Source organism: Euprymna scolopes, chromosome 6, assembly GCF_053919585.1.
Source record: "Euprymna scolopes isolate OS-2025 chromosome 6, ASM5391958v1, whole genome shotgun sequence".
NCBI lineage: Eukaryota > Metazoa > Mollusca > Cephalopoda > Sepiida > Sepiolidae > Euprymna > Euprymna scolopes.
In genome coordinates this window covers 8,222,794-8,245,542 of record NC_136487.1, presented here as the reverse complement: position 1 = coordinate 8,245,542, position 22,749 = coordinate 8,222,794, and the positions used below count along the sequence as shown (strand labels likewise).

The 22,749-nt window shown below is 36.1% G+C and overlaps 1 protein-coding gene across 1 annotated transcript in view; it reads right to left on the bottom strand.

The window, feature by feature from the left end:
- Positions 1-22,749, bottom strand: part of LOC145277487 (dynein axonemal heavy chain 5-like) — a 690,378-nt gene that overhangs the window by 45,401 nt on the left and 622,228 nt on the right. Inside the window, exons 56-60 of the mRNA XM_080128869.1 lie at positions 22,697-22,749; positions 20,848-20,952; positions 17,716-17,969; positions 13,683-13,873; positions 10,894-11,015 (exon numbers count right to left, since the gene is read on the bottom strand). The exon at positions 22,697-22,749 is cut by the window's right edge and continues 286 nt beyond it. Coding sequence (XP_079984995.1) covers positions 10,894-11,015; positions 13,683-13,873; positions 17,716-17,969; positions 20,848-20,952; positions 22,697-22,749 — 725 coding nt within the window. The remainder of the gene's footprint in view (positions 1-10,893; positions 11,016-13,682; positions 13,874-17,715; positions 17,970-20,847; positions 20,953-22,696) is intronic.

The following is a 22,749-nucleotide window of genomic DNA, read 5'->3' as shown; positions in this document are numbered from 1 at the left end:
AATCGACACTGTGAACAAGTTTTCGGGTTTCAAGAAGTGATTGGTATAGTATTAAAAAAAATGACAGTACAATCTAAAATTACGCAATCAAAACAAAATTGCCTCCTTCCTTGAGGCTTGCATTTACGAACATCCGTGAGCTTAGAACTAATTTAAATGATGTTGAAGCATTTCCCCTAACAAACATCCCTAACCTACACTCCTCCATCCCTTCTAACTACTTTAACATGCCCGGTTATCTCCCACTTTGCCGTAAGGACTCTGACAGACATATGCACGGGCTTGGAGTATATATTCGAAACACCGTCCCCTTGACTAGAGAAACAAAATTAGAATCGGCGGTCAAGATTTTATGTGCTTTAGACTTAACATGCAACATAACATTAGTTACTTTTATTTCCTCTACCGTTCTCCCTCGACCCAGGACTATACCTTAATAAACAAAGTCTCTGACAGCATAGATACAGCACTTTCTCTCGACACTAGCGCACAAGTGCATGTATTTGGAGACTTCAATGTCCACCACAAGAACTGGCTTGGATTTCCCACTTACACAGACGCAGCTGGTAGCACAACACATAGCTTCTCTATATCTCATTCCGTTTGGCTATTGCTATTCGTGGTAGAGAAGGTTTCTTTTAGTTATGAAAGGAAACAATGTGACCATTCATTTTTGTCCCCATTCCACTACAGATTGGAGGTCATCCTCTAATATTTCTGCCATTTCCTTAGATATGTGTTCATTTGTTTTCCTCTCATACCTGTTATAGAGAGTAATGTCATCGGCAAATATACCCATCTGCGAAACAATTTTATCACGGAGGTCATTCATGAATATCCAAATGCTATTTGAGTCTGAAAATCTGAAAAAAAAAAATCCCAGATCCCCTTAAAAAAATTGTACTGTCAGCATCAACTGTCATCACACTAAATATTCCAGAAGGGTCGAGGAGGATGAAAAGACCGAGGAGAGAGAGCACTAACTAGGCCTCCACTGGATGAGTATGAAGAGGACTTAGACCTTGGGGAGATCACCCAAATTCCAATGAAGAATAATGGTCATTACCAGCAAGCAGGCAATGGCAAGCAACTACTGTGATGATGCAAATTCATTTGCATAGGTTATCAAAAGAGGTGAAGAGAACTGGAAATCTGGAGAGACTTGTTGTCACTCAGACTTCAGGGAACACCACCGGTTGTGGCCAGTGAGTAATCTCTGATGATGAGCTGTGTGAAAACTCCTAGTGAGTAAATAATAATAATAATAATAATAATAATAATAATAATAATAATAATACGTCTTATCTTATTGCATGTGAAACGTAACTGTTAAATATATTTAAAACAATTTTTTTTCAATTAATAACTTAATGACTTGATTAAATTCAAGTCTCAAGATTTTTTCTAAAGAAAATAATACTGCTTGATGAGTGAAATAAGTCAAAGTAAAAAGATTCGAACTACGATCAAAGTTCTGTCTTTGACTAGAAAAAAAGACATCTTTTTCGACTGAGGCATTTTTTATTTTTGTCCTATACAGAGTACCTGTTGGTGTATATTCCTCACATAAAACCGACCTTGTGTCTAACTTTGCTGTTGTAGATAGGAACACTTGTATCTGTTACATTCAATTATTGTTTTATATTATTTACTACTAGCTGTTTCGACTCAGCGCTGCCGAGATTATTTGTAATATAATCAATAATTTACGTAACTAAAAGACTTCAAATACCGCCTAGAAAACTCCTTACACCTATCGCTATACTCTATCTTTATAAAGCCATCATTCGCCTAGGCACATTATATGTATCATGCATAAACCACTAGTATTCCCCTTTTTTGACAGGGCACAAAAATTCTAGCCTAATAGGTCCTGCACTGTCTGTTAAGCTCCAGTTCATGTCGCAGTGTTACATTCCTGTGCTTATTGACAGTGCTCCAATGAACTTATTGCACTTGTAGTTCCTCAATGTTAATACTCTTAAACTACCCTACTAGCAACAAAATCACACCTCTTCACTCTAGAGTTCCTAGATGCCAAAAACTTTTCTATTATATTAGCTTCATTCTTCGGGCCATGTAGCGTTGGGATTTTACCCCATTCCTTGTTTTCCGACTACATAAACATACAGAAATTTAAATGTAATCTGAACATAAAAGTCAATTGTAATTTCTGTGCGCTTTAAAAATAAGCATGCAAAAAGTATTTTGTCGAAAAGGAAAATTACAAAGAGTTTTTTTTTTATTTTTTATTTCAGCAAAAGTATTAGTTACGCATTAGTAGGTTAAAGTGTTAATACAAATAAAATGGATAGAGTTTAACGTCTTGTCCAGGACTATTTTTTCACGGCCCTGTATGTATATACATTTCTATAAAAAAAAAAAAAAATAGTCCTGGACAAGACGTTAAACTCTATCCATTTTATTTGTAACCTATTAATGCGTAACTAATACTTTTGCTGAAAAAAAAAAAAAAAAGCAAAAAACAAAAACAAAAAAAAACTCTGTAATTTTCCTTTTCGACAAAATAGTTTTTGCATGCTTATTTTAAGGCGCGCAGAAATTACAATTGACTTTTATTTTTTTTTGTGCACATTAGTTTTCTTTCTTTTTCAAAAAATGTCCTATCTATTTTTTGCATTGTTTTCATTAACAAGAAACAAAAAACAAAACAAAAAGACAAAACAAAAAACAAAAAACAAAAAAAAAAAAAACAAAACAAAAAAATCTCTTTAAACGGGTACATATTGCATGTATGTTTTATGTATATATATTTATATGTCTGCGTTTTTCTCTTCTTTTCTTTTTTTTACAAAACTGCATAATCAAATTTAAGAAATGGCTTCTTTGCTACATACCCACCCATTTTTAAGGTTGAAATAACTTCCATTTCTTTTATTTCTCATCTCTGTACACATATATCTGCTTTGACATTTGAACACAATTAAAAATGGCGTCTTTTTACATGCTAAAATTCTAAGATCCAAATGATTTCTAATTTTTGTTATGTATAATTGAATATAAAAATATATATTTATTTTTGAGCAGAACGAACATAAGGGACTTCCCCATTATAAAGAATAGGGAGGATGTTACAATATTTTGGATTTATAATGGGATATATATTTAATTGCTGCCCACATCAGCAATATGTGGCACAAGGCCTGGAAAGTGGGAACCCCGCAGGCTCCCCTAAAGGGGGGGCACTCCTGCAATTTTAAAAATTGCCTGAGTAACCCCGTCGGCATTCCCCGGTCGGGGCGCCTCAGGCAGCAAGCAATAAACTTGCCCCACCGGAAAGCCCTGTGGCAAGGCCTGGGAGGGTGGACCTCCTAGGTATTACCCAGGCGGTGTACCTCAGTCCAACAGGTGCTGGGCCGGTTCCCGGCATTCACCTGTTGGGCTGAGTGTCAAGTGACGAATCCTTGACATGTACTACCCTGTCTCCCTGCAGCCGAAGCCGCTAGGAGACACATCCCATTATCCCAAGAGAGTAATGGGGTAGTTATTTAAATGCTGCCCACATCAGCATTATTTGGCACAAGGCCTGGAAAGTAGGATACCCGCAGGCTCCCCTAAAGGAGGGGCACTCCTGCAATTTTAAAAATTGCCTGAGTAACCCCGTCGGCATTCCCCGGTCGGGGCGCCTCAGGCAGCAAGCAATAAACTTGCCCCACCGGAAAGCCCAGTGGCAAAGCCTGGGAGGGTGGACCTCCTAGGTATTACCCAGGCGGTGTATCTCAGTCCAACAGGTGCTGGGCCGGTTCCCGGCCCCTCACCTGTTGGGCTGAGTGTCAAGTGACGAATCCTTGACTGGTACTACCCTGTCTCCCTGCAGCCGCAGCCGCGAGGAGACACATCCCATCATATCAAGAGAGTAATGGGGTATGATCTCACACAGTCGGACGATTCTATTTATAAACGATGCTGCTAGGAACTGACGAATCGAATTAATTCACATTCTGCTACCAACCAATCTGAAACCAGAATTGCTCCATAAATATTGTTGTGGCGGCAACCACTTATTTGCATATGCGAATAACATAACACTATAAAGGGCAAGCCTAGGTTGGCCTTCGTGTGTCTTACTCAAATGCCACCGGAAGTGACGCCGAAGAGCGTACATGTCCTCCCACCAAGACTCTCTGACTCGACACCGTCATTTGTACATATTGTAAATATACCTTTTCTTTAATACACTTATTATTGCGTTATCTTGTTGTTTGCGTCTTCATTGTATTTCCTTACTAATTATTGTTCAACCTTGCAACCACAACAGTTGGCGATGAGATATGAAGCGTCAAATATAACAGTTTGACGAAGAACTATTTAAAAAAAAAAGTACAACGCAAAGGTTGACCATTTTTTTTTTTAAGGAATGCAAAGTGTTGACGAGCAAACGGATTTTACGCTAAAGAGAAGTTTCAACTCAAGTGAAAAAAAAAAACTCTAACGTGGCAAAAGCGACAATTTACGCCGTTTTCTGGGAATCCGACTTGCAAACGAATGTAAAAGTGAATTTTTGTTTTGTCGCTACACGACAAATCTTACTAAAGGACCAACTTGCAAACGAAAAGCGAACTTTGTTCTGTCGCAAAAACGACAGGTCAGACCCGTATTACGAAAAGCAAGGAAGTAACCTACGAAAAAAGTTCACCAGTGGATTCTAATTACTGTTCTCCGTAAACAAAACAACAACTAAAGGACTTTTTAATTAATGTTTTGGTTGACGTCGGTACTAAAAGGAAATACCACAGCTAAAACTAAAATTCAAGGAAAGGATTTTTTTTTCTTGAAGTTGTCACTGAATAACGGATAATACAGTAAAACGTCACGGAAAAAAGGTAATCTCAATTTAAGAGGTATTTTAATTACAAAAATACTAGAGAAAAAAAACTCAAAGAACTAAATGTACTGCATACATTATTCAATTGTGACTCGATTAAAAAAAAAACCCAAACTTTTATTTTGTGGAAAGAGTTACTTATTAGTAAGTGCCTAAAAATGGAAAGTCAATTCCATTTCGTGATTCCAGATAAACCTGTTTCATTTTTTTTGCAGCGTGACTCGCAAAAAGAATATATTATTGCAAGCAGCGATATTATTATTGAAAAGAGGAGCTTACAGCAATTTGCCTTTTTGTTGTAACCCAAACCGGTGTATATTGGACATGGTACAATATTTTTTTTAACTACACACTAAAAAAAAACAAAAACATGGAAGACTTATCAAAAATGTTCATGCAATTTTTACAAGCACAGGCTGAGCGGGATGAACGCAGACAAGCTACACAAAACGAGCTTTTGCAAACACAAATACAGGCACAGGCTGACCGCGAGGAAAAGAGAGAGGACAGATTATTGAAATGGCAGCAGGAACAAGAAGAAAAGCAGAAAATGGCACAATTAAAGCAGAAAAAACTGCAATTGGAACAGGAAGAAAGGCATACGAAACTACAATTGGAATATGAAGAAAGACAAGAGGAACGTTTTGCTAAAACACTGGAACTACTAAAGAGTAATCGAGAAAATGTCGATAGTATTAATTTCTCCCATACAGCTATTTTTAATAGCATGGACACATTTCATTATGTGCCTGAGGAAGAGAAGAATTTTGAAGCATACTACACAAAATACGAGGATGTTTTTCAACTGGACTGTAAAAATTGGCCAAATAGTCAGAAAGTGAGCCTCTTACTCAGAAAATTGGGTACATCAGAACACAGCAAATTCGTAGATTACATATTACCTAAAAAAACTGCGGAATTAGAGTTCATGGAAGCTGTAAAATTACTAAAAGAATTATTTAATCCAAATATATCTCTTTTTCATAAAAGATGGCTGTGCATGAATCTAAGAAAGATGGACAACCAAGATTATTTGACATACGCATCAGTTGTCAATAAAAACTGCGATAATTTTAAGCTTGCAGAACTAACGGTAGAAGATTTTAAATGTCTAATCTTCGCTCAAGGGTTAGTTTCCACGAAAAATGCAGAAATACGCAGACGAGTGTTGTCTAAGCTGGACTCTGAGCAAGATTTAACCCTCCAGAAACTAGCAGAGGACTGTGAAAGGGCCATTACACTAAAAAGGATTTAAAAAATATAGAAGAATCCGGAGTGGCATATGTAAGAAAAGTTAGAAAACCATACGCACCAACCAAGAACTTTATAAAGAAAAGCAATGGAACGGGATATTCCAAAGATAATAACCATAAATATAGTACAGAATATAACAAGCCTCTTCCTAGATATAACTGTAAGAGATGTGCAGAAAAGCATTGGGAATCAGATTGTCCTTATAAGAAGAAAAAATGCTACATTTGTAAGAAGGTGGGACACAAAAGCGATTGCTGCAGATATAAAGATTACACCAGAAAGAGAGTACAGCAAACAAAATCAAATACAAAATTAGACAAAGATCGGCGAAAATACGTAAAAGTGGAAATATTTAAAACATCAATAAAGTTACAACTCGACTCCGGCTCCGATGTTTCTATAATAAACCTGAATACGTGGAAAAAGTTGGGGAAATCAGCCATGATGAAAACTAGTAAAGCAGCCCGGACGGTAACTGGTGGTGGTATAAAATTTGAAGGAGAAGTTGTCCTCCCGATAAAATTGAAAGGGATTTCGAAGAAATTAAAAATATTCGTACTAAAAAATAGTGAAAATCTGTTTGGAATAGATTTAATTGAGAAATTCGGACTATGGGATAAGCCAATCAATACATTCTGTAAAAAATTAGAATGTTCTTCTCCAACAACAGTAAATATAAAAGACGATTTAAAAGAATTATTTCCTGAGGCATTCACGACTAACTTAGGTCGCTGCAATAAATTCAAGGCCTCGTTTGAACTTAAAGAAAACGCCAGCCCAATCTTTAGAAAAAAGCGAAATGTTCCGTTCGCTGGGTTGGAAAAGATTGATAAAGAATTAAATAGATTGGAACAGACGGGAATTCTATCAAAAATAGAACACAACGAGTGGGCAGCCCCCACCGTATACGTAAAGAAAAAGAATGACGAAGTTAGAGTGTGCGCAGACTTTTCGACCGGGGTCAACTCCCTATTAAAAGATCACCATTACCCCCTACCAAGCCCAGAGGAAATATTCACGAAGTTGAATGGGGGTAATATCTTCTCCAAGATAGACTTGAGCGACGCGTATTTGCAAATATCGGTCGAGGAGAATTGCTCAAAAATACTATGCATCAATACGCATAAGGGATTATACAAATACAACCGATTGCCTTTTGGCATCAAAGTAGCGCCTGCCATCTTTCAGCAAGCGATGGGCACCATGCTAAGTGGTATTGAGTGCGCATGTGCATACCTGGACGACATTGTTGTCAGGAGCAAATCCCTAGAAGAACATAAGGAACATTTGAAACAAGTATTTACTCGAATACAAGAATTCGGCTTTAAAGTAAAAGAATGTAAATGTGACTTTTGTATGAGCGAGATTAAGTATCTTGGACACATAATAAACAAACATGGACGACATCCAGACCCAGACAGATCTGCGGCAATAAAAAATATGCCAGCACCCGATAATGTAACAACCTTGCAGAGTTTCTTAGGACTCGCAAATTATTACCAATCTTTTATTGAAGGAATGCATAACTTGCGAGCCCCCTTAAATAATCTGCTTAAAAAGGATACACCGTGGAACTGGACGCAAGAATGTCAAACCGCTTTTGACAAAATAAAGAGCGCACTAACATCCGAATTATTCTTAACGCACTTTGACACAAACTTAAAAATAGTCGTTGCTAGTGACGCTAGCTCCTACGGCTTAGGAGCATACATTCAACATATTATGCCGGATGGGTCTAGAAAACCAATAGCGCACGCTTCGAGAACGCTGATACCAGCCGAAAGGGCATATTGACAAATCGAAAAAGAAGCGTTGAGCATAATCTTTGCCGTGACTAAATTTCACCGATATTTATATGGTAGACAATTCATACTTGAAACCGACCATAAACCGTTAGTCACGATCTATGGATCAAAAAAAGGATTGCCGGTATACACCGCAAATAGATTGCTGCGCTGGGGTACAATACTACTTAATTACGATTTCCAGCTACAACATCTAGCATCAAAAAAGATTTGCCATGCGGATGGACTGTCAAGACTGATACCACAGAAACACAATCTGGAAGAATCAGTCATTGCAGCAATTCGGCCAAATGTTGAAGTAAAAAATATGGTAGCAAACATCATTAAGGAACTACCCGTAACTTTGTCGGACATTAAAAGGGAAGCCGAGAAAGACGAATATATAAAGGACATAAAAGAGAAAATTATAACGGACACAAAGGTGCAGAAAGTTTTCTCCATGTGTGACGATGTGTTACTGTACAGCGAGAGAGTGGTAATACCCAAAACATTGCAGAATAGGATGTTAAGAGATTTCCACACAGGACATCCGGGGATAAATCGAATGAAGTCGTTAATGAGAAGCTACGTGTACTGGCGTAACATGGACACTGACATAGCGACAACAATTGATAAATGTAAAGAATGCTGTTAGCGGCAAAATCTCCACCTATAGTACACAAACCTTGGCCGAAAACCGACTCCACATGGACTTCGCTGGTCCAGTAGGTGAAAACTATTATTTAATTGTAGTGGATAGTTTCACAAAATGGCCGGAGGTAATGCGTTGCAGGAATCCAACAACGAACAACTCAATAGGGTTCCTACACGAGTTGTTTGCAAGATTCGGTGTACCAGACACACTGGTCACTGACAACGGAACGCAGTTCACATCCGCAGAGTTTAAGGAATTTTGCGACACGTTCCGAGTGAAGCACATCACGACTCCGCCGTATCATCCAAGGTCGAACGACCTCGCGGAAAGGTTCGTGGACACGCTAAAACGAGCGTTAAAGAAATCCATTGGAACACCAACAGAAAAAGCTTTGCAACAATCCTTGCAAGTATATAGGATTACACCACATCCTAGTACACCATCAAACATATCACCAGCTGATCTAATGTTTGCCAGAAAGGTAAAATCAGCGTTTGACAAACTATTGCCAAGGCAGGCAATTATCCGAAACACTACACACACGAGAAGAAAGAAATATAACTCGGGAGATCGAGTATATTTTAAGTGCTACAGAAATAACACATCTTACTGGGAATGTGGAGTAGTGGATAAACGCATTGGTGATTGTACATACATGATTAAAGGTCCACAAAATATACATAAAAGGCACCTAAATCAGATAAAAAAACGTCATATCCAAGATGATGATGATACGACAACAGTCGAAGATGAGGACACCATAGATATCATATACGAATCTTTTAATTTGGAACCGCCTCAAAATGCACCTGAACCCCGAAGATCAGGTAGGAAAAGAAAAGTGAATAAACCATTAATGGTAAACCCAAAAAGAAAAAGATATTGAAATCTGTGTGACTTCAAATCTTGGGAGGGGGGTGTTGTGGTGGCAACCACTTATTTGCATATGCGAATAACATAACACTATAAATGGCAAGCCTAGGTTGGCCTTGGTGTGTCTTACTCAAATACCACCGGAAGTGACGCCGAAGAGCGTACATGTCCTCCCACCAAGACTCTCTGACTCGACACCGGCATTTGTACATATTGTAAATATACCTTTTCTTTAATACACTTATTATTGCGTTATCTTGTTGTTTGCGTCTTCATTGTATTTCCTTACTAATTATTGTTCGACCTTGCAACCACAACAAATATTAAACCTTTTCTGTAGCAATTTCACATGTTTTTTCCGTCTCGACACGGTAAGAATATTTTGCTCTGTGGAACTGTCTACTGCAAACAAGTCGCCTCTCAAAACTTGTTTAGAACAACGAACTATCTGAAACTAAACATGGCTTACACTTCTAGAAACATCTTTCTCCCTTACTCTCCACCAAGGGTATTCTCTACAAATTGTTCCTATTACAGTAGCCCCTTACGTTTCAGTTGCCGTATGAGCGAGCAAAAAAGATTTTGTGTCCCTTTTAAAAGAAGTGAAAGTTAACAAAAACATGAAGTAACTCTGTATTCGTCAATACAGAGTCATTTCCTTTTTAAAGTTGACCAAACAAAGTAAAATAATTGTCTGTATTGATTAATAAAGTGTTACTTTCGTGTTATCATTTTGACACTTATCCAAAGCAGATAAACTAATTTCATAAATTATTTTTATTTATATCGAATGACATTTCTTGCTAAGAACATGCACCAATGTTGCGCCCCCAACTGATGAGCATGAATCAAATATTGATTTTGTAAGGCAAAAACTGTCAATGACTCAAATCAACAAACATATTGACTCCACTTTATTATATGTTAGTAGGACGTGTGTTCCGGCGTTGCCCTGTGAATGTTCTCTTTGATATCTAAAAGTTGTGTGTTGTTTCGCAGAACCAACACACAATTCCCCCTTTTGGATTAATCCTTATTTTTCTCTTTTTTTTTTCAATACATTGTTTAAATAAGAATTTTCTAATGCTTTTATAAAAAGCTCTCATTCATTAGCGACAGTTTGACTTTTTGGCAGATCTTGCTTGCTTGTTGTACCTAAGGCATGACGTCATGTTTCAGTAGCCAAGCCTTCTTCTATCTTACAACAGCTACGTACTGGCTGGCAAATTATGCAACTGAAGCGAGTATATGTGTGCTAGTTTTAAATAAAAATAAAAAAAACATTACTACTCGAGGATCTCTATACGTAGACGAGACCAACAGCTTTTCTTTACTTAACCCAATGCTACCTATGTTTATTTTGTATTATTGGTAAGTATAACAATGTCACCACTTTAAATTAATTCCGAGTGTGACACAATCTTCTTGATAGAAACTGAATAACATAATTTATTGATAATTGTCAGTAAAATCAATCTTACCTGCTCTAAGATGCCAGCGAATTGATGTAAGTTGCTCAGTTCGACTAGATTCAACCAAGTTATGTCCGAAATCCACCGATGAGGTTTAGGCTGTACCGTATTTAGATCTAGAGAAGCCCCACCTGGCACAAAAGAAATAAAACAGTTATATACGTTTTACATATCCATGCTTTAATATGGTGTTTATGCAAGTATATTATGGTAATGAACACACACACACACACACACACACACACATACACACACACACACACACACACACACACACACACACACACACACACACACATATATATATATATATTTCAGAGAGAAAGAAAGAGAGAGAGAGAGGGAGAGAGGGAGAGAGGGAGAGAGAGAGAATGAAAGAGAATATGAGAATGGGAGAGCATGAAAGAGTGATAAAAAGAGAGAAAGCTAGACGAATCGATATTTGTAGGTAATAATAGACTTTATATATATATATATATATATATATATATATATATATATATATATATATATATATATATATTTAGCCAACATTCCCAAACCAGAATATGTATTTAATTAACACTCAACATTTTATTCATATTTTTATGAAGTAGGTGTTAGCGTTTTGGAATATATTTTAACGAAATGATGTTTAACACCAAAGAAATGCACCGTATAATAAAACATATTTTGTGATTGTGGAATTATAATATATATATATATATATATATATATATATATATATATATATATATATATATATATATACAGTGATGATCATATTTATTGGCACGGTAAAATAAAAGTTAAATTTTGTCTAATAAATTCTAAAAAAGGGATTAAATTAAAGAAAATAACAAAGTATATTATGTATTTTTAACTGGCCTTTCCGATGCAGCAATCGGATTTTAGAAAAAATAAATAACAAAGGAACAACAAACATAATTGCAAAAAACCCTTGTTCAAAATTATTGGCACGGCTTTGTTTTTCTTTTAGTATCAGTATAATATCAATCAATTTCCGGTTTACGTGCTTTCTGAACTTTTTTATAGCCATATTATGCTTGTTTAACGCTAATTCAGTGAATAATTTTTTTCAGATAATTTTTAGATAGCGATTTATTTAAACTATTATAAGTGACTAAATTATAATTTTCAGTCGCCATGGTTAAAACTAAGGAACACAGCGAAGACGTCAGGAAGCTTGTTGTAGCATGCCATACCAATGGGGAGGGCCATGATAAGATTTCAAAGAAGCTAAACCTTCCCAAATCCACTGTTAGAGCCATAATAAACAAGTTCAAATCGCAAGGCCACGTTATGAGTTTAGAGGGTAGAGGGAGAAAAAGGATTCTTTCCCCAAGAGATGAACGGAAAATTGTTCGACAAGTAAAAAAAAACGCAAGGATCTCTGTTGGGGAGATTGTTGATGAACAGAGCACCTCTGGAGTGAATGTATCTCGACATACAGTTGGTAGAGTTTTGAAGAGAGCTGGTTTAAAAGCATGTCGTCCGAGAAAGACTCCCTTATTGAAGCCTATGCACCTGAAAGCAAGGCTAGCCTTTGCAAAACGTCATATTGATAAAGATGTTGCATTCTGGAAACGTGTTCTATGGACTGACGAAACGAAAATAGAGTTATTTGGCCATAATAAAGTGTCTTATATTTACAGAAAATCTGGCGAAGCTTTCCTGCCTAAGAACACCATACCCACAGTGAAGCACGGTGGAGGCAGTTTGATGTTTTGGGGATCCTTTGCTGCCTCTGGACCAGGGCGACTTGTTAAGGTCACAGGTAGCATAAAAAAGGAAGATTATGTTAAAATATTGGATGAAAACCTGAAAGACGCTGCTAAAGAGCTCTCACTTGGTCGTCGTTGGTGGTTCATGCAAGATAATGACCCAAAGCATTCGGCTAAACTGACTAAGAAATGGCTTGAGGACAATCATATTAATGTTTTGGAGTGGCCATCACAAAGCCCAGACCTTAATCCAATTGAAAATTTATGGAGAACATTAAAATTGAGGGTAATGCAAAGGAAGCCTTAGAATCTTATTCAATTGGAGGATTATTGTCAGGAAGAGTGGGCTAAAATTACTACTGAAGAGTGCAACAACTTGGTTGTAAACTATGAAAAGCGACTGAGGAAGGTAATCAAGGCCAAAGGCTATACAATTGATTATTAAATAAATCGTGCCAATAATTTTGAACAAGGGTTTTTTGCAATTATGTTTGTTGTTCCTTTGTTATTTATTTTTTCTAAAATCCGATTGCTGCATCGGAAAGGCCAGTTAAAAATACATAATATACTTTGTTATTTTCTTTAATTTAATCCCTTTTTTAGAATTTATTAGACAAAATTTAACTTTTATTTTACCGTGCCAATAAATATGATCATCACTGTATATATATATATATATATATATATATATAGCCTGAAATAGATAAATACGTAGATATAAATAGCGTGCGTATGTTAAGGTTAGGACTAGATATACTTGTATAAACGAAAATTCGATTCAAACTAGAATATATTGTCTGCTATTGTTTAAAGAAATCGTTCTAAATTTGTTTTTGTTCAAATTCAAAATGCCCCTTTTTGAGGAGCTGTATTTTCTCCAGATTAAAATGACCTTTAGTCCAACGTTTGTCAGAGAATCACGTAAATAGATTTGATTAGCTAAAATAAATATACATTGAATAAATATACGTTGATAGAAATAGCGAAGATCGACTAAGATTAAAAAAACAGAACGCGAAACCACAATCAAATCAAATAACAAAAACATGGAGTTGGAACGAAATCAACTTTTACCTTTGATAAGTGTCAGGAACTCGTCTTGTCTAATCTTCTTTGCCTGCAAATCGATTTTTAAAGCCATGAGCAAGGTGAAGGTCAGTTTGTCCTTCTCATAAAGAGCCCGCACTGTGTACTTAAAAATCTCATAGGTCATATATTCGATGATATTGTGGATCCGCTTCTGGGTTACAGGGGATTTCGTCGACCTGCACCAAAATTAAGATAGAATTAGATTCTTTATCATTCACACAAATAACCTTAATTACAAACCCAGAAAAGTAATTTATGATAAACTAAATTTAATTATTAGTTTTACGTTAAAACTTCACGAGCTCCAGATCTTACGTTTTCTATAAAAGAGATTAATTACAGCCAGAAAAAAATGGCTTACAAATTGCAACAGAGAGAGAGAGAGAGAGAGAGAGAGAGAGAGAGAGAGAGGTCAGACGGCAAATACTCTTTTAACAAATCTTCTGTTGGCTTTCCCGAGGCCACGATCCTGTGGATGATGAGTCGGCTGATGGTCTTCTAGTGTGTGCATGTTTGGTATCATGTTCATCCACTATGTCCAATACCACTTACCATAAAACTAAAATTATTAAATAAAATGAAAGCTCAAACAAAAATACGACCAAACCGGACGCGCACTAAAGCAAAACCAATTCGCCTCCTCCCCGAAGGCTCACATTTACAAATATCCGTGTACCTAGAACTAACTTAGATAATGTAGAATAAATTCTCCTAGCAAACTATCTAGATATCATAGCGCTAAATGAAAGTAACCTACGCCACTCTATTCTATCTTACTTTAACATATCTGGTTATCTCTCACTTTCTCGTAAGGACTTATAAAGACACATACACGGAAGTGGAGTCTATACGTAATACTATCCTCTTGACTACGGAATCCAAACTAGAATCCGACGACCAGACCTTCATGTGCTTTAAAGTAAGCTAGCATTAATTATTTATCTTTTCTCTATCGTTCTCCCTCGACTCAGAGCTGTACTATTCTTAGATACTAGTGCTTAAGTACGCGTATTTTGGTAATTTTAATGTTCACAAAAGTAATTAGATTGGTTTCTCTATTACACAGGCGCAGCTGGAAGCACGCTCCTGAACCGTGTCTCAAATCGTCCGGATCAACAAACGCCACATCAAGACCTATTTTTGACCACAATTCTGGATGATTGTGTAACAAATGCCATAGTCCACGCGGGAATGCTAATCACGTTGTAGATGTTGGCAGAATATACCCTAAACTCTCGGCCTCAAGTTAAAGTGCGTAAAACGACAAGTATTTCAAGAAGGCTGACTGGGAAACCATTAGGGATCACATCAGAGATGCCCCATGAAACAGTATCTTTTCTCTTCCCGTGGAACAATGTGCAAATAAAGCTACTAAATAGTTCAAGTCAGTAATTTAAGCGCATGTTTCCTCATGGAAATTTTATAGAAAACCTCACTCTCTTCTACTTGTGCAGCTGCAGTTGCTCAAAAGCAGCATGCATTCTGCAGAATTATCGGACAGAGATCCAATACAAATAGACGCAGGTACATATATTGGAACTAGAAATAATTGTAAGAGTGAAATAGTCGCAGCTAAGAGAAGGAATACCGAAATCAACAGAAAACACACCGAGTCGCAGAAATTAGGAACTCGCGATTTCTGAAAAAATTATAATAGCGTAGTAAATAATGGTCACTCAAAAATTCTCTCTGTATCTAATAACCATCAGGTTGTTTGCACGCCAACCGAGAAAGCTAATCTGCTTGCTCTGAAGTTTGCCTTCAATTTCACTTTAGAACTAACAAACCACTCCTTTCCAAATTTCCCTTTGCAAACAGAAACCACATTCGATGATTTGAAAATCACTACTTCTAATAATCATGATTCAATAATAAACCTGAACACGTCGAAAGTGTGTGGGCCTGATCTCATTGTTGCTATACTATCAAAAAATGTTCTGCTGAGGTTGCTCCAGTTCTCTCCAAACGCAACAACAAATGCCTTACTGAATCTTGCTTTCCTGACTGCTGGAAAATTGCTTCCTTAGTACCACTCTTCAAGAATACTGGTAACAAAAACTGACCCACTCAATCATCGCCCTATTAGCTCTCTTCCTTCTTTTATCCAAATAATTGAATTTCTAATCAATCAAGCACTAACATACTATCTCATAGATACTAAACTTCTTTCCGACAGACTGTATGGATTTAAGCAATCTCGTTCTACTGCAGATATTCTAACGGCAAACTCTGAAGGTATATACTCTCTACTGGATAAGACAACGGAGGCTACAGAAGCTAGGACAATAGCTCTTGATATACTTAAGGCATTTGGTAGTGTCTGGCACGAAGGTCTTTTCATGAAAATTAAGTTATATCGTATTACGTGATGAATACTTAACATCATAAAATTCTTCTCAGACAAGAGAAAAATCCAGGTTGTCCTTGATGTTGGTACATAAAAAAAAAAAATGATGTAAATATGGCTGTCGTACAAAGGTCGATCCTTGAATCTTTATTATTGCTGATATTCATAAATGACATTCCTTGTAAAATTGTCTCTGACATGGGTATATTATCTGATGACACTAAGTTATCCCTATAAATTTGTTCCAAGTCCTAGTCCTTAACATTCAAGTGGCGCTGCGCCTTATTTGGGTGAAAAAAAAACTATTTAAAAAAAAACGTCTTCAAATCCAACTATATCTTGCCATGAATCACCCAAATGTACTGAAATGGAGTTTATACATTGATCAATGTTAATGCTTCATAATGTTCCTTATTCCCATTAATTTTTATCCTCGAGTGGTTCTTGGTCTTGGTAAATGGTGACCCACAATAGCAAAAACAACTAATAAAATCCAGCAATTACAACAGTGTTTAAATTAGGTGATCCGACCTTTTTAATCATTTCCTTATATAGACAAAATCGATCGACCACCAATTGTGTGTATTCAATCTGGAAACATTTAACCATCTCACCTTTTCTAGCAATATTGACTTTTTTTTAATTTTTAATAGACTTGATGATGTGCCCATCTATGCAAGATTCCTCGTATTCTGTTGAACTTTAAAATCAGGTCATGAACGTTCACCAATCATCTAAGGAAGGCTTTAAAAATCCTCAAGACACCTTCTACGTTTTGACAGCATAGATGATATCTATCATTTGTTTTGTATTATTTGGATTTTTCTGATTACTGACTGTTATTTTCACAATATTCAGTCGATATAACCTCCAGTATTTTTCATGTGTATCTTATCTAACTTGTTAATCTTTCTGTCGAGCTCGGGAATCTGTACGGAATTTCAAACAGAACTATTTATTTAATCTACCGAGCTACAAGTTTACCAACTATTTTATCCACTATGCTACTGGTCTTTGTAGGAGGATTAAGTTCAATCTTCAGTACTGGCAACACATCAAAATACATCAAAATACAACACATCAAAATGCAACACATCAAAATACAAAATGAAAGGGAGATAATCCTCTGTCGATCTTTATTGGCGTTGCCTCCCTTTTATCAACCAATTTTTTTCACAAATTCGAAACAATAACCATAAAATAGAGACTAACTCACAGAAACTTTTCTCGTTTCTTTTCCAAACATCAAACAACATATCTGAAGACAGTCGAAGGAAAATCCGACCGAAACCTTGCACAAATAACACTCAAGATGAGAACAATAGTCCAATCAATACAAGTAGTACAAAACAGTAAACCCTCATCTAAAAAATTCAGAATTTTAAACTTAAAATAGAATTGCGAATTATTTAAGATTTCTATCCATTTATGGCTGACAGAACAAAAGCGTGCTACATTGACCGAAACGTTGTGAGAATAACACTCAAGATGAGAATAGTAGTCCGAAGAATCCAAATAATAAGAATAATCAATCCTCTTCCTAAAAATTCAGAAACGTTATTATTTAGTTTGAAGAACTGCGGTTAGAGAATGTGCAACCGTTGTTTCACTATAAACAGAGTGCATCCATTGTCCATAGAAACAGAAGAAACTTTTGGAGTAAATCCATACCTTGTCATTGACATGTCGAACAACTGCAAAAATTGGCCCAGGGAAGTTTGGTACATGCAATTGACCATGTTCATCTCAGTAATTAGGAAGTATAGGATACTCCCTCTGGTGGCGACAGGGCGAAACTCTTCTCGAGCTTCATTGATTTTCAGTTCGGTTTCACCGGCGGTGATGAGCTTCTGTCTTACGTCTTGGGAAGTTTCTTTCGTTGTCTTCAGCACGTGTATAAGGTCTTCATCATCGACTAAAGAGCCCTACAATAGAATGAATATAGGTTGAGGTAAACTGAAATAGATACCAAAATATAAAGGATATAATTAGATAGATAATGCGAAAACTATATATATATATATATATATATATATATATATATTCTCTCGAATAGATTTATCCAACAATCAGCTGGTATGGAAACCTGTGATTATAAGATTTATAAAATATTACTGGCCATAATATTCTATTTATTATCCCATCAAAATATGAATTGCTCAATATACAGGATAGAGCAAATGAAGCAAATTATAGTGATTCAATGAAATTAAAAAAAAAAACTTATTCGAATCAAGGACTTTTTATTATTCCAAGTAAGACAAAGAATACTTTAGAAATTTTTATTTCCTTATCCTATAGGGTTTCGATGCCTACCATCTCTTCAGAGGAGAAAATATTAGCAAATAGATTATTCACCCTATTTGCTAAAGTCAGTTAGACACGGAAAATCATAATAATAAAAAAACCAACCCCAGACAACAACAACCATACTAGAAATAAAAATAAAAATACTAATAACGAACAAGATAAATGCAACTGTAGACACCGCACACTTTGCCCACTTCAAAATAAATGTCTAACCAAAAGCGTAGTTTACCTGGCCACAATATTTGCGAAAGAAAACCCGAATAACAAGAAATATTACGTAGGTATGACTTCCTTAGATTTCAAAACTCGATATTATGACCACAAAAGTACATTCAACAATAAAAAAAAACACCGTATGAAAACAATGCTAGCAAATAAATACTGGGAACTGAAGGAAAGCGGACATTCGCCAGTACTCGAATGGAAAATAATAAGACAAACTACCACGTGTAGAGACCTAGACGACCCATGTAGATTATGCCTTCATGAAAAATTTGCTATCCTGTACTTCAAAGAACCCCAACATCTATTAAACTGTAGAAGAGAAATAGCGAACAACTGTGTTCACAAGATAAAATTTACTCTAGGATAGCGATACAAAATAGTTTGAAAACTAACAAATACAATATAAAATAAACAAATAAATAAATTAAATAAACATGAATATATATAAACTATCACACATAAAAAACCCTAACCTAGATTTAAAACAGGCCAAGAAGCTAGATATCCAGGCAAAATAGAGCACACTCAAAGGAACAAGTCAACCAGAGGTCAAATAGGCTGTAGGAGCTAAGGTTCAGACATAAATGAATATTAACTGTGACACAAGTACAATAGAACAAATATTTATTGACAAACATGAAAACGGGGTAACAACTGCAATATCAAACACTGCAATAAAAACATTACTCACTTCAATAATGGGTTTACCGGCTGAGTGGTGGGGGGACCCGTGGTTAAGAGTTCTACTCTGTTTTGTCCGACATAGTTTCACCCGGGGAGAATTTTCGTGCCGCCTCTGCACGTGTCCAAACTCTGTTCTTTTTATTCCCCTACAGTACTCCCCCCAAAATACGGAGTACCTGAAAAATGAGCCTTATGTTTAATTTTATTTACATAGACACAAAATTTTTAAAATGTGCCGGCCATCTGACCTGTTTACCTGACCGTGTCTTTTTTTTCGGCCACCTTCTGATGTATCATATCTGCCGGCATAGCGTTTTTGGGTGATATTTCCAGATATGTCTCTTCCAGCGCTGCTGGTTTCAACCTGTCTACTGGAATGTTCTGCTCCTCATTCTTGATAAGAACCTTGAAAAACTTATTTTGTTTCTCCACAACCTTAAAGGTTGGCCGATAAGGTGGTTGCAGGCGCGGGAATGAGAGACACCTGTGCCCCGCTGTCCACCGAAAAGGACGTTCCCGAGTTTTTATCCACCACATACAATAGACGGCCTGAGCGAGATGCACCGACAGTTGATACCGCAGTCTCCTGTCGGTTTAGGCTTTTCCTGGACTCTTATAACTACAGGGTGGTTAGAACACTAATATTGTTGAGGATACGCACCACAGTGAAATGAGATATGGAGTGCTCAGCAGCGGAGGCTCTATGTGGGACCACATTGCGGTTGCCAGCGCAATATTTTTTCGAAGCGCCGAAAAACGTTTGGAACATGACAGCATTTGTCGACCGACTAACAACAAAAATGGCCAAGATGGCATATTCTCCCTCAGGCTCAAATAGGAATATGGCCCCATATGTACCTAAGGGTTTAGAGACTTGCATGCACGTCTTTATCCGTGATACAGCAAGGACGCATTCCCTGCAAGGCCTTTGTCCGGTAAGTGCATGTTCATTGGCTGATAGGAAGGGCGCGGTGGATACTAGAAAGCTGATTGGCTAACTAAAATCTTAATAGAAGGTGTGTATATAAAAGCGACAGACAACCACAAAATTCGCGCATAAGCCTGAAGAGTCCTAGATTGGATGAAAGGTGGAATATTCAGTGTAGCTTAATCGTTATATATATTTTATAACTTACTAACTAGCTCTACCTACGCATTGAGCACTTTTGAAATAAATACCTAAAGTTTACGCATAAATTTATACTTATATTAATTTTAAGTGAGTAAATGAAGTATATATATATATATATATATATATATATATATATTTCTTGTTGATCTTTTAAACGATGATACGGTTAAGTAGCGTCTTTACCTTGAAGAATCTTTTACTTAGTAAATCGCCACTATTTTATTTGGACGTAGACAAATAAATGTTTTAATTCATTTTTTAAATTATTTTTGAAACAGTAAGCTACAGACATGCATGCTTCGAGACTCTACATCTCCTCAGCGTAACGTAGGGGAATTACTTGGTTTTCATAAAACAATTGTGACTCTTGTACAAGGAATGACGATATTCGTTTAGCATTTCTTCATAATTGACAACAACTTGACAACAGAAAATTGAATAAAAACTCTAACCTTTGTGCTTGTCAATCGAAACAATAAGTTATCTTCTAATTCCTTTGTTTTCTTCTTGTTATCTGTAACATCCTCCATTAATTTCACTCTTTCGCTTTCCAGTTCCTGAAATAACGAAAAAAAAAAAACCAAACAAATAATAATAATAATAATAATAATAATAATAATAATAATAATAATAATAATATTAGAAATCTGGGGAGACTTGTTATTACCCAGACTCCAGGAAACACCACCAGATTTTATCAGTGAACAGTCTCTGATGAGAACCTGTGTGAGAACTCCTAGTGAGTATAATAATGATAATAATAATAATAATAATAATAATAATAATAATAATAATAATAATAATAATAATAATAATAATAATAATAATAATAAATTAACGACACTACACTACATGATAGACTGGTGCAAAGTCTGAGAAAATGTATCCACTAAGCAGAAGTACCAGAATGGATTACCAAAGGAAGAACTACACTAGTATAAAAAGACATTGCAAAGAGGGCGACACGAAGCAGTTAGGAGCCGATAACCTGAACCAAAAAGGTGCAAAATTTTAACAGCACAATTGAAGAATAAATCGACTATTCCCTTCACACTCGTAGACTACTGCCCCAAGAACAAAACACCCAGCTTGCTATACATAGATTAAAATATCTTGAAAATGATAAAAAGCACGGGAAAAGAACATAGCCATGGCATGGATCGATTATTAATATTATTAAGAAAGTAATGGAAGCATGAGGACTGCAACTGATAGCAACAACTGATTGAAATAAAAATACAGAGAGACATCTCTCAATGATACTCGCTATCATCACTATACATATTTAGAAAATGTAATTCCAGATATAAGTTTACAGACACAGAACAAAGAACCAACCACCTCATGCATATGGATGACTTGAATCTGCTTGCAAAAAATAAAAAGGGACTGGCAAAGTTAATAAATACAACCAGAATAATAAGCCAAGACATAGGAATACAATTGTGAATTGAAAAATGTGCTCTACTGAAAACAAGGAAAATTAAAGACATCAAAGGGTATTGAACTGGCCAACCAAGGGGAGATGAGGGCACTTGATGCAGGTGAAACTTACAAATATTTTCACGTTCTGGAAATAGACACCATCAAATTTATAGAAATAAAAGAGAGAATTGAAAAAGAATAATTGAGAAGAATAAGAAAACTCTTAGAAACAAAAAGTATGCAGTAGAAATTTAATTAAAGAAATAACACCTGCGCAGTATCGCTAATAAGGTACTGGACCATTGAAAGGCTGGATCAAAGAGGAACTTAGACATCTCGATGAGGGATTAGGAAAATAATGATAATCCACAATGCAGTACACCTAAAAGACAATACTGTTTGACTCTATGTGAAAAAGAACGAAGGAAAAAGGGAATAATAAACGTAGAATACTGTGGAATAAGCATGAAGAAAGACTTGGAAAAGTGCACGGGTTAGAACGCAAAAAGATTGATCACTGCAGCCGGAGACACTGTCAAGAAAAACAATACAGGAAATGATGAAACCAGAAACAAAAAGACAAAACAAAAAAATGGGAAGAGAAAGCACTACATAGACGATTCACGACAATAACAAAATAATAGAATCATTATAACTTTCCATGCTATTTTTTAAACTGAAACTAATCCACCTTCAAATCTTTCTCCGTCATGATTGAACCAATTCGAATTCATCCTCGCATTAGGCGATATGGAAAATCTTATCAACTATGATAACTAACTTTACGCATTTTTTTTAGCTACACTTTATTCAAACGTTTATTACTCCAAATAATACGTAAAATGAATATGCAAATAAAAGGTGCAGTATGCGTACAGCTTTTTCCGTCAGGATAACCCTTCCGAGCAGTTGATCTTCGAGGCCGCGTA